Source organism: Martes martes (genome assembly GCF_963455335.1).
Source record: "Martes martes genome assembly, chromosome: 10".
Taxonomy (NCBI): Eukaryota; Metazoa; Chordata; class Mammalia; order Carnivora; family Mustelidae; genus Martes; species Martes martes.
In genome coordinates this window covers 55,940,018-55,953,822 of record NC_137898.1, presented here as the reverse complement: position 1 = coordinate 55,953,822, position 13,805 = coordinate 55,940,018, and the positions used below count along the sequence as shown (strand labels likewise).

At 38.0% G+C, this 13,805-nt stretch overlaps 2 protein-coding genes across 2 annotated transcripts; both read right to left on the bottom strand.

The window, feature by feature from the left end:
• Positions 1 to 1,573: 1,573 nt before the first annotated feature.
• Positions 1,574 to 2,524, bottom strand: LOC308350159 (olfactory receptor 52Z1P-like; the record flags this gene model as incomplete). The annotated part of the gene is made up of 1 exon (XM_080815162.1): positions 1,574 to 2,524. The coding sequence occupies exon 1, from the start codon at positions 2,420 to 2,422 to the stop codon at positions 1,574 to 1,576; it is 849 nt and encodes a 282-aa protein (XP_080671288.1). The 5' UTR covers positions 2,423 to 2,524.
• Positions 2,525 to 12,866: 10,342 nt separating this feature from the next.
• LOC308350119 (olfactory receptor 52A1-like) lies at positions 12,867 to 13,805 on the bottom strand (the record flags this gene model as incomplete). Its single annotated transcript, XM_080815123.1, has 1 exon — positions 12,867 to 13,805. The coding sequence occupies one exon, from the start codon at positions 13,803 to 13,805 to the stop codon at positions 12,867 to 12,869; it is 939 nt and encodes a 312-aa protein (XP_080671249.1).

The following is a 13,805-nucleotide window of genomic DNA, read 5'->3' as shown; positions in this document are numbered from 1 at the left end:
GTGCACTGGGTTCTTTAGTGTATCTGTTCCTAAAAATTACCATCATTAAAATAAAATGTATATTTTAATGCCAAATACGTCCTATAGCATATTTCATTTAACTATTAACCCAATAAATAAAGTACTAAAATAATTCCATTTACCAGTCAAAAACCAATAGTTACACAACAAGATAGTTTTATACAGTTATTGTGGGACAAGCAAACAAGAATTTCTAGTATCATAGGTTTTTTTTTTAACTCCTAAAATAGATTAACTTATTGAAATCCAAGAGACTATATCATATATTTTAATCCAAGGTAATTATTCAGGATTCCAAGGATCTAGGAAATAGCCTTTCATTTCAATTTCACTATATATACACGTATATAGTGAATATATATAATAAATATATATAAAAATATACATATATATAAACAAGGAAATATATATATGTATATATACACATATATACATACATATAAAAAGGAAACATATATATGTATATATACATACACATATGCATATATATACACACATACATACATATATTTATATATAAAACAAAGAAAACAAGGAAAAAAAACTAACCCTGGAAAGTTTGCAAATGTTCAAAGTATAGCTTCTGAGTTCATGTTTTGCTTTCTTCAAGTGCAAATAAAGTCAGATTTCATATTCTCATACCATGTGCTAGGCCTTGAGGAAGGAGAAATTTTAAAAGTATTTTCTTAAATGAAGAAATTAATCTGAAGACAAACTTATGAAAATTATATTTGGTGTGATTACAGACTTTCTATGTAAGATTACGTATCAGGATCCTACATAATGTTTTACTGCCTTTATCTGTGGCCTGGATATGGCATATTTAATCTTTTACTCCCTCTCTGAGTGAAGTCTCTGTTCAAGATATGGTTCATTGATGATTTTGGCCAAAAGTTGTCAATATGTAGGGAAGAAAGGATTAACTCTTAAGGTGTCTACATTGTCTCAGATGTGTCAATATAATGTATTATTTGTTTCAATTCACTATTATCCGTTCATACAATAAACCTATACTCTGTGCCTATTTCATTGAGTAGACATTTTATCAGTGAATGAGAAAATCTCATTTTAGAACTCACATTTTAATTTAAGAAAAAGGTGAAGATAATTAGTTTATTAGCTTCATGCTACTGGCACAGTGTTACCTGATTGCAGTGGGAGTGTTTCATATTTCAGCAAAATTTCAACGGTCTCTACAAAAGCGAGGCAACTCCCCATTTTCACTTCCCAGCTCTACCCAAAAAAGTTCCATTTGGGTTGAATCCTTAAATGTATTCCTCTTTACATAGGGTTCTCTTATGATTGCTTTTAAGAAGAAGTTACGATAATAGCGTGTCTAGGAGAATTCGGAATATCATTATTTTTTCAAAGTCTTTAAGTGCTTTAGGGAAACGCATTGGTAACTTTGGCATTTACTGTCCTTTTTTATGTGTGTTGAGGATTATTTATGGACTGTCTTTATTCCCATTAGTCATTCAAATTGTATGTGTGTATGTGGGTGAGTGTGTGTGTTTCATTGAGAACTATCCAGCATCAGGCATTAATCTTCATTTTAACAACATGTGGTGATGCGGGAGTAAAGGAGAATTACTCGGTCTTGAATCTGTTTGGTCTTGACCCCATAAATGATGGGGTTTAGCATAGGGGGCACCACCACATAGAGGTTGGCTACTAGGATGTGGACATGATGAGGGATGGTTGCCCCCCCAAAACGATGGGCAAAAAATGAAAAGAATGCTGGGGCATAGAACATAAGGATGACACAGATGTGGGAAGCACATGTGTTGAGGGCCTTGAATCTGGCAGCCCAGGAAGGTATCTGAAACACTGTGCAAAGGATCCTGGTGTAAGACATAATGATGAACACAATGTCCAGTCCTGTAGACAGCAGGGCCACAGTCAGCCCATAGATGATGTTGACCCTGATATTGTCACATGCCAATCTGGCAATGCCCATGTGCTCACAGTAGGAATGGGGAATGATGTTTCTCCCACAATACCTAAGTCTGTGTACCAGGAAGGTGAATGGAAGGCAGATCATGAAGCTCCTGACCATAGCTGCTATGCCAATCTTCCCAGTGACTGAAGAGGTTAAGATTATGGTGTATCTCAGGGGGTGACAGATGGCCACATAGCGGTCAAATGCCATGGCCAGGAGAATAGCAGATTCTGCCACAAAGATGAAATGTATGAAGAACATCTGGGACACACAACAACCAAAGGATATATCCATGGACTGGAACCAGAAGATGGCCAGCATCTTGGGAGCTGTGGCTGTGGAGAGCAGCACATCTGCCGAGGCCAGCATGGAAAGGAAAATATACATGGGCTCATGGAGACTGTGCTCAGTCACAATCACAAAGATCAAGAACACGTTGCCTACGACAGACAAAAAGTACATGGAACAGATAGGGATGGAGATCCAGGTGTGAAAATCTTCCAGTCCTGGAATTCCAATCAGGACATACCACACATCCTGGGGACCACTGCGATTATAAGAGGACGGAGCTAGGGATGCCTGGGTGGCTCAGTGGGTTAAGCCTCTGCCTTCGGCTCAGGTCATGATCCCAGGGTCCCAGGATAGAGCCCCACACCAGGCTCTCTGCTCAGCAGGGAGCCTGCTTCCTCCTCTCTCTCTGCCTGCCTCTCTGCTTACTTGTGATCTCTGTCTGTCAAATAAATAAATAAAAATCTAAAAAAAAAAAAAAAGGAGGACGGAGCTATCTGTGGCAGCATATTCTGACCTACCTTGATGGAAAACCATAGTGCTGAGTCATGATTGAGGAATACCCCATTAGGCTGAATGATGTCTGATCAAATTTTTTTTTGCCCAATTATATTCTTCTCTGTGGAAAGACAGCAAGATGTATTATTCAGCCTACAATTGAAATCTGACTCTTCCCATGGAAGAATTAAAATATATCTTGAAAAAATAGTTAGCATTGCTAAGTGCTTACTATGTCTAATGGTACTTTCCAAATACAGCTCATTGAATCTTCACAATAGACTGTTGAAAAGACCTTTATAATAATCGTTGACATAGATACTATTATTATTCCTATAGACGAAAAAGGTCCCACAGATTTTCAGTTTCTTGACCTTGGTCCCACTGGATTCAGAGTCAGAGAGCATAAATTCAAAAGCTCTGATCTCAGCCACCATCCAATACTGCCTATAGAAATTACACAATACAAAAACAGGTCATCAAAATTTTCACTGGTGATATCCCTGAGTAAAATAGACACATGTGAAGTTGATCTCATTCCTTATGAGAGAAGGAGGGAATGAGGTTTTACCAAAACAGATTCCAGGCAGTATATACACATAGGTCCTCTTCTGCATTCACTGACCACTAAAGCGATGCTGAGGCCTATGCTAGGGATTGAGGATCTACAGGTGAATTCACTGATTCTGGTCTGTGAATCAACATGCTTCTTAAAATTATACAATGGACATTAAAAACCTAAACTATATGCAGTGTCAAATTCAGTTAGATTCTTAAATGGATATGGCCTGCATGTGGTGAGGAAAAATATTCTCTCCCTTTCAGGTCACTGACTAAAAATTGAGTAAATTCTGAACATAGTATTTAATGGTGGTTGTTACACAAATCAGATACATTTTTATCTCAGCCATGGATGAAATTAGGGCACTTCCAAAATGGCCATCATTAAGATCAAAATCATTGTTACTGTGAACTAAGTTCACGTTTTTGGACAACAGGCTTATGCTCCACTGGACAAGGATGGGACTGGTTTAGAGTAACCACATAGGCCAAGACTAACTGTCTCACACGAGACACATGACACCCACTGTAATTTTCACCTCTAATTTGTCATGTTAGTTTTATAAGGTGTAAGCAGTTCAGCATGGGGAACATAATGGGCTTAGAAAGGGAGTTTTATTCTTGCCCGAACACTAGTGTAACATCATTGTTGTATAGGGAGCATAAGCTTCTTACTCTGTGCTAAGCTCAGTGCCTGCTGTATGGTGAATATCCAGTGAACTCTGCAAAAAAGGCATGCATGGGTTTGTGTATAGACACATATACAAGGTCTTTAACTATTAGGCTTGTTTATCTCCTGAGCCCTATCCTGTTACTGGGCCTTACTACAAATTTGGTACATGTATGCACAACATTCAGGGCCACATATCAAAGATAGACAACCAGTGCATAAACATATTCAGAAAGAAAAATATATACTTGTGCTTTTTTCAGACAATCTATTTAGAAAGAGAGCCCAAAGAGTCACTACAATTGACCAGGAAGTCCAGTCACAGCCACACACAGTACCTCCGAAGTCAGGCTTAAGAGAAACGCAAGATGATTAAGTTCTAGGAATACTGAGCAGCTTCTGTGGTTTCCTAAGATTTTCTCCTTTCCTTTCCTTCCTTTCCTTTCTTTTTTTTTTTTTTTTCTGATGTCTTTTTCTACATGTCCTTGCTGAGAAAAAATCATCTTCTTACCTATATTTTCTAGGATCCTGAAGATATTTAACTAGTTGAGAGAAAAGAAAGAAAAGTCATACGATGTTCACAACATGGTGAGGAAATGGGGAGCTGGGTATTTATAGCTCCTCTGGGCATCTCTTGGGCTCAGAGTGTTAGCCCCCAGAGGACTGAACTCCACTCGCTCCTGGAAGGAGAGGACCCAGGCTGGCCTCAGGGAGAAACACCCCTCCCCATCCTTTCCATGTACTGTGTGTGCAGGTTGTCCTCTGCACAGCACTCTTGCACACCCAGGTTAACACACACTTGCCATTAAACATGCAGTTCTCCTTGTGTGGCAGAGACTCCTGCTAGTGCCGTCACAGCCTGTTCCCATGGAGCCATCTGCAAATGGAGATGGTCAAGGCCACATGTGGAAGCATTGTTTGCTTTTTAGAAGGCTTTTAATACTGAATTCTGGCATCTTATTACCTGACATTTTAAGACTCCTTGGCTTTCTCTCTCTTCCATGGGTCACCTGGTAGAATTAGCATCAGAAGGGTTAAGAAATGTCATTAGCTACTATAGAGATTTTATTTGGATTTCTTTTCTTTTTTTTTTTTTTTAAGATTTTTATTTATTTATTTGACAGACAGAGATCACAAGTAGGCAGAGAGGCAGGGAGAGAGAGAGGAAGGGAAGCAAGCTTCCTGCCGAGCAGAGAGCCCAATGCGAGGCTCAATCCCAGAACCCTGAGATCATGACCTGAGCTGAAGGCAGAGGCTTTAACCCACATGAGCCACCCAGCTGCCCCTTTATTTGGAGTTCTTAATTTAAATTCAATTTAGGCAAATACGGTACATCAGTAGTTTCAGATGTTCAGATGTTCAGTAGTTCCTTAATATCCATCACCTAGTTCATTTCGATTTTTATGTGGATTTTTACTTTTTATGTGAATTTTTATGTTGTGTGCTGGACTTCTTTTTTTTTCTTTTTTTTTTTTTTAACTTTCTCAGTCTTTATAACTCTTCTCTAAACGCATTGAGATATTCTGGTTCTTTTGACAAACATTATAATTATAACCTTAGTTTTAGTTTGGTTTTATTGTTTGGTTTTGCTCTTATTACTTTTGAGAGAATGCTTTCCTACATGTATAAAACCTTTTTGTCTTTTCTCTATCACTGATCTTTACACTACTCTTTTCTCTCTTGGTTATTAAGCTTTCTGAATTCCTATTCCAATATTTGGACTTAATATTTCTGAGAAGCTGACTGTAATCATACCCTTTTCCATGGGTGCATGCCTCTGCTATCATTCAAAGGCAAGCCCATGTCTCCTCCCCTTGAACCTGGGATGACAGTTGTTTTGACCAATTAAGTAGCCAGAATGATGGTGGTGTTTTCAGGTTACTGAGCCAAAGTTAGTAAGTCTGGGAACTTCAACCTTGTTTCTTGTTCAAAGCCTGTCACCTGTGTTAGGAGTAGGACCACACTGGGGTTAAACCAATAACATGAAGAGGCTATCCCCATGGGGAGAGTATGACTATGTACATGAGCACAAAGGCACCAGGTATGGGAAAGCAATCTGTGGACCTTGCAACTCAGTGGAGTTCCAAGCCAAATGCTGCCCCCGAGTGACCACAGCCTATTCCTCAAGGAAACGGGACCATACAGTCAAGCCCAGCCTGGATTGTTGACCCACAGAATTGTGCGAGAGGATAGATCATTGTTACTTGAGGTAATGTGTTTTGCGGTGGTTTGTTACACAGCAGAAAAGAATGAAAATGTAGTAAATATTTCTGAAATGATTTTGTATTTTGCTTTCTATCCTGACTTCAAGCAGTTCTTAAAACATAGGATTAGGGGCGCCTGGGTGACTCAGTCGGTTAAAGCCTCTGCCTTTGGCTCAGGTCATGATCCTGGGGTCCTGGGATCGAGCCCCGCATCTGGCACTCTGCTCTGCAGGGAGCCTGCTTCCTCCTCTTTCTCTGCCTGCCTCTCTGCCTACTTGTGATCTCTGTCTGTCAAATAAATAAATAAAATCTTAAAAAAAAACATAGGATTTATTTCTTGTCTATTTCTGTTCTTTCTTTATTTTCTTATTTTATGCTCATATCTACAAATTATTCCTAAAGATAGATTAGAGAGATAATCTACTTTCTCTCTGACACATGCACGTGTGATTGTGTTTATGTATTTACAAATAGGGGAGATGGAAGGTTTATCAGCAGAAACATTTTTATTTTAATTATATATCTTCTATAGAAACTCTTCATTATAAATGTCTCATGGTCACCTGGAATGTTAAACACAGTTCATTATAAAAGGGTCAGAGATTATAGGTGGTTTACAAGATTACTGTCTACATTAACTGACATACATATCTTTAAAAAAATTATATGTTTATTTATCTATTTGAGAAGGAGCAGGGGGAGTACACGAGCAGGAGAGGGGCTAGGGAAGAAGGAGGGAAAATCTTCAAGCATTCTCCCTGTTGAGTACAGAGCCTAGCTCGGGGCTCCAACTCAAACCCTGAGATTAGAACCTCAGCCAAAATCAAGATTCAGATGCTTAAAGGACCACGCCACCCAGCATCCCTGACACCCATTTCTGTCATTGTTTGTCCTGCCACAAAATCAACAATTTCTAAAGACTGTTTTTGAGCCTGTTCCCCTGAACCACCAACTCTTCCCTATAATGGAATATCTGACTCAAAATGTATGTTCTCATTCTTTTCCACCAGGGGGTGGACTCTCTTTTTTCGCATGTGTGTTGGGTGGCTAGTATTTTCAGTGTGTCAGTAACAGTAAGCTACAGCTCCCCAACCTTCTTCCCCTAGACGGTCTTTTTCTAGTGGGGCTTCTGGAGCTGTTTTATTTTGCTCATTTCCCTACACATGAAAACATGGCTTGTTATGTTTGTTCTTCTTCTTGCTCCTCATGAGTTGAGGGAAGGAAAGAAGTCTGTGGCCATATTTACATGAAAGTGACTACCGTTATCATCAGGAGCCCAGTAGTTTCCCTCAACATTGTGAAGGGACTTTATGCTATCTTCCAGATTCCCACATTGCTGTGGTAATTAGCAGTGCCATTCTGTTTCTAGACATTCAGGTATTGGCTGTTTGTGACTGCCTTTTTTTTTTTTTAAAGTTTATTTATTTATTTATTTACTTGAGAGAGAGGGAGTGAGAGAGAGAGAGAGAGTGCAAACAGAGGGAGAGGGAGAAGCAGATTCCCCACTGAGCAGAGATCCAGAAGTAGGGCTTGATCCCAGGTCTCCAAGATCACAACCTGAGCCAAAGGTCGATCCTTAAAGGACTGAGCCACCAAGGTGCCCCTGTTTTTTACTGCCTTATTCATTTTCCTTTCAAAGCTACCTAGCGTGTTCTCTTGGCTCCCATGTTATATTAAAGTTCAATGAGTGAGTGTCAGATTTTGTTAAACAACTGAACCAGTATTGGTGCATTATTAGTAACCAAAGTCCACAGTTTACATTAGGGATCACTTTTACTATCTTCAGTTCTATGCTTCTGACAAGTACATATTTCCTCCCCACTATCCAAAAGTAGAGCATTCTTATAAAACCTTTCCTGAGCCATAATGGCACCAAACAAAGAAGCAATCAACATGAATTCACATGGAAAATTTGTTGAGCATTCCTAGACCTCAAAATAACTGCTCTTAGAGTTTTCTGGTATTTAGGACATATCTTGCTAACAGATGCTCAAAATCAATCAGGATAAATCACAGATGCTCACTAACACTGTGAGAAACTACGGGGTTTTGATATAATGATGTGGAGTGTTCTTCCTGGGAGAGGAGATTGGTGGGGTTGCTCTCGCTGCCTCTGTTAATGGCTCGATGCAAAACACACACTGAAAGCTAGTTTTGATTTTCACCTCTTTTCTAAAAGTGGAAATACTCTTTAGATTTGTTTCAGGTGCTGAAAACAGGTACTAATGTAGGTCTTTCATAAGAGCTAAATGGAATAACGTGAACTTTAGGAAAAAATTATCAAAAAAGATAAAAAGATAAAAAGATTATCAGTACATAATGTCATGTACCCACCATTACAGTATCACACAAAACACTTTTGTTAGCCTAAAAGTTCACTGTGCTCCCTCCATTCATGTCTCCCTCCCTCTTCCTGAACCCCTGGTTACACTGATCTTTATATCATTTTTGTATTCTTGCCTTTTCTGGAATGTCATGTCCTTGCAAACTTATAACTAATTAACTTTTTCAGGATGGCTTCTTTCATGTAGAAATATACATTGAAGTTTCTTCCATGTCTTTTCATAGCTTGATAGCTCTCCTTTTTTTTAAAATCAAGGAATAACATTACATTTTACGGAGATACCAGAGTTTGTTTATGCATTCATCTTAAGTGCTTCTAATTATGGCAATTAGAAAGAAACGTGATATAAAAATTATATGTTTGTTTTGATGTGAACAGATGTATTCAACTTATTGGGTCAGATATCTGGGAATTCAAGACCATATGGTAAGAGTATGTTTAGTCCTGTGAGAAACTCCAATACTCTTCCAGAAAGACTGTAATTTCCATTTTCACCAGCAATGAATACGACTCTCTGTGAGTTCTTGTCCTCACCAGCATTTGGTGTTGTCAGTGTTTTTAGGTTTTAGCCATTCTCATTGGTGTTAGTGGTATCTCAATGTTGTTTTACTTAGAAATCTTCATGGCAAATTATATTGAGCACCTTTTCATGTTCTTATTGTTATTTGCATGACTTTTTGGTGGAAATATCTTTCAGATCTTTTGCCCAAGTTTTAACTGACTTCTTTATTTCTTTGTGGTTGAGTTTTAAAAATTCTTTGTATATTTGGTGAAGTATGTATATTGCAAATATTTTCTGCCTGCCCATGACTTACACTTCACTTTCTTAAATTGCTATGCAATTATACTTTTTTTCTCTTTTCTTTGTGATTATGTTCAAATTGGACTTTTTGTCGTTTTTTTCCTTGGAAAAATCTTGAATAATATTCTAATAAACTCCTAATGCTAATACGTCCCACCTATACTTTTAACTTCCCTGATTTTCCAGAATACCCACTAGTGATGTGTTGGTGTTCTTGGATGAACCCTATATTCCTTTTCCTCCAAGTCCCCATATTTAACACTTGTTCCTTTGTTCTGCTTTCTTAAATCTAGCTTCTGAGTGTTCTGTTGGTTTTCCTTTAATCTCTCATATTGTTTAATTTGCAAATAAACTTTTGTGTTGTCTATGTATTTCTTATTAATAGTATTCTGTTCTTCTATCAAGGATCTAGTATCATGGATTATTTTATTAGGAGTATTAACTAGGGCTTTATTTTTCTTTTTAAGTTGTCACTGAACTGAATAAGCTCTGCTCCACAAAATTCTATTTTTTTAAATTAATTTTGGTGTATGATTTTGTATTGGTGAATTTAATCTCACTCTTGGTGTATATTTGGCTGTCCATTCGTATGTCATGGTGAGGGACCATGAATGTGCAGGGATATCCATGCACATGATGGGATGTGACCTAGTCAGTGACATTGTAAGTCCTAAAGTAGGAGGCTAGCCAAGTCAGTGAGTAAATACTCAAACAGCAGTAACTTTTAGTCTTTGCTTTGAGAAAGTTTTAGAAGAATCATCTTAAAATCACCTGACAATGAAATATCAGTCTGGCTGGTGTTTTAGAAGATGAATGTTGACAATTTTTTTATGGGCTTCAATATTCAATAGGTATTATTTTAGACAATCCCTCTCTCTTATATGACCCCTCATTCCCAGCATCCTTTGTACCCAGTGCTGCTTTCTCTGGATCATTATTGATTCTGTCACCACAGAGACCAATCATATGGCTGGAACTGAAATGGATACTTTCCAGATGCTTCAGTTCAGAAACCTTACACACACCTTCACCTTTTCTGCCGTATTCAGTGCACCCTGTCTCCAATACCTGATACAAAATCCCTATGTTTTCCTGGAATTGTGATGCACAGACCATTTTCTCCTCATGGGTATCCTCTTCAGTGGGCACCTAGGTCTCAGAGTTATCTATCTTAGTTGCATTTTGGGTATAGTCTAATGTTCCATATTTACTCAATTTATCTACACATACACTGCCACTATTTCACAATGTCTCTGTGTGTGCACCATGGTTTTAGTAAACTTTAGAACGTAGCAGAAATGAAAATGTTCTCCATCAAGGAAATTTATCTGTTTTAATACTTTTCCTATGTTTCAGACACTGTAAGACACTTAAGGTAAAAGCCAGATATAATTACATGTCAAACACTGAATGAAAGATTAAGACTATGCAGAAAGGCAGAAATGGGAAGTAAATCTCTCTTTAATGATACTAAAATAAGGAGCTGAAGTCTTGAGGATAAATACTTGAAGTGTTACACATATTTTAAATCGTCCTTTGAAAATACAGAATAGGCCAAGACGATCTAATTCAGCAGGGTCCTTCTAGGAAGTGCAGGACTAGAATACACACTGCTAGACTCCTACTATTCTCCGGGGTATTTGGATGCCTTCAGTGTGGCTGCCAGAATCACCCTCTTCCTTACTGCTTTTGTTCTCTCATCCTCACTTGTGGAGAAGAACAGCTTGCTCAGCAATAAAAAATATATATACTGCTAAACCAGTAAGGTCTTCAGAAAGAGACCTAGAAAACTGGTGGATATGAAATGGACTTATAGTTACATGAAGAATTAAGATTTATACATGAAAGTTTATGTTCATTATCATCTTTACATGTTTGACAGAGGTGTTATTACGAATGAAATTTTGAATTCATACACTATACATGTTAATTTCCAGTTTTGTCCTCCTCTATAGGAAGAGGCTATTAAAAGAAGTCCGTTAGTTCTTCCAATTGTTTCTGCTTCATCCACAGCAGAGAAAACACTACTGTATAGTTTTTTTGATTCTATACCTAATCTCTAACATCATCTACCTAGTTAGTTAGTTGCTAGCCATTCATTTGTCCTTCATTAAGAGTCAGACTCCCTACAGAGAAAGACAAATGCCATATGATTTTACTCATTAAGAAACAAAACAAAAAAAACAAAGAGGATGGGCACCTGGGTGATTCAGTTGGTTAAGCCTCAGACTCTTAGTTTTGGCTCAAGTCATGATCTCAAAGTCCTGAGATGGAGAACCACATTGTACTCTGTGCTCAGTGGAGTCTGCTTGAGATTCTCTTCCTGTCCCTACCCTGTCCCTCTGCCCATCACCCTGCTTCTGTGCTCTCTCTCTCCTTCTCTCTCATATAAATAAATAAATAAATAAATAAATAAATAAATAAAATCTTTATTTAAAAAAAAAAAAAAAAAAAGAACAACCTGGTGATGGGGAGTAAGGAGTGCAGATCTCCTGAACAGTACAGAGTGATGTATGGAAGTGTTGAATTACTACATTGCACACCTGAAACTAACTTACATATAACTGAAATTAAAATAAAAAATTAAAAAGTAATCAGAATCCCTAAATAAAGAAAAAAACAAAGATAATAAAAATTACTCTACTGCTGCTTTCAGTTGAATTTCAGTGCTCTACTCTCTTTGTTAAACCACATTCCATTGGTACCTCTACTGCTTCTCGGTCCTTCCCTCTCTCTCTCTTATTCTTTCCCCAAAATATAAAACCATAATGTCTATAAACTCAAAAGATGTAAACACTGTCTCAAATTTCCCATTATGTCTCTGTTCTTTACTATAGCATTTATAATATTGTAGGTTTTTTTTTTTAATAATACTTGAAGAATGAATAAGGAAGTAAGTGGTGAGGGTGCAGAAAAAGTGGTGATGGGTAACATGGAACACTGGATTTCTCATGATTTTTTGTCTTAATGCCCTAAAAGGCACCAGAAATGTTGAAAATTGAAGACTATGTCTCATCATATATATATTCACGGGTTTTTGTTTGTTTGTTTTCATTTGTTTGCATAAAAATAAAAAAAAAAACTTCCTCTCATTTTTTTAAGATAATTAGGATGATACAGAAAAAACAGAATTGACAACTTGTTATCAGTGAGTACCTGGACAATCTAACCAATGAGTCTTGGGTACATTTAAATTCATTGAGAGACAATATTTCTTAATCCTTCTGGAGAAGGATACTTAAAGGAGAACGTTTAATCAGGAACTAAAATTGAAGAAAAAAAGAAAATAATATATGTTCACTATTTGGCTCTTTCTACATTTCTCACTCTAATTACACAGTACTATCTAAATCCCATGACTAATTGGTGTCATGGGCTATGGTGGGGCAACCATTTAAAATGCAAGAAAATTTCATAAGAGAATTAAATAGAAAATGCAAGGATCACAATTAGCATCCATTTTTGTTGTTTTATTTAGTTTTGAGAGATTGTTACTATTGCATAAAAGAGAAGGCTGTAGGTGATAATCACAGTGGATTTTATGAACACAACATCTTTACTACATGAATGCGGATCTGCTTGGTCTTGGCACCATAGACAAGTGGATTGAGAAAAGGCGGGACCAGCAAATAGAGGCTAGAAAAGAGGATATGGATATAAGGGGGAACATGAGCACCAAACCTATGTGTGAAGAAGGAGAAGAAGGCAAGGAGGTAGAACTGGAGGAAGACACAGATGTGGGCGATGCAGGTATTGAATGCTTTCCACCGAGCCTCCTTCTGGGGCAAACGAAAAACTGTGAAAAAGATCTGTATGTAGGACAAAGTGATGAATATCATGTCAAATCCTGCAACAGCAAACGCCACAAACAAGCCATAGATTTTGTTGACCCGCACATTTTCTGCAGCCAGCTTCACAATGGCCATATGTTCACAGTAGGAGTGGGAGATGATGGTTGTATGGTAAAACTGAAACCGACATTTTATCAGGACTAAAGATGGGGCTACCAGAATGGCAGCTCTAAGTGTTACGACAGCCCCTATTTGGGTGACCAGCTGGTGGGTGAAGATGGCAGTATATCTCAGTGGATAGCAGATGGCCACATAACGGTCCAGAGCCATGGCCAGGAGGATGCCTGACTCGATGCACTGAAATGTGTGGATGAATCCCATTTGAAGCAAGCAAGAATCAAAATAAATCTCTGGTATATGTAGCCAGAAAATGCCAAGCATCTTGGGCACAATGCTTGTGCCAAGTACAATATCCGTGACTCCTAGCATGCCTAAGAAAAGATACATGGGTTCATGGAGGCTACGCTCTGAAATGATGATGACCAGAAGCACAGAATTTCCAATCAAAGCAAAGAGATACATGGCACAGAAAGGAATCCCGATCCAGCACTGCACAGACTCTAGGCCTGGGATCCCTATTAGGGTCAACACAGAAGGCATGAAGACTGTAATGTTGTAGATGAACAT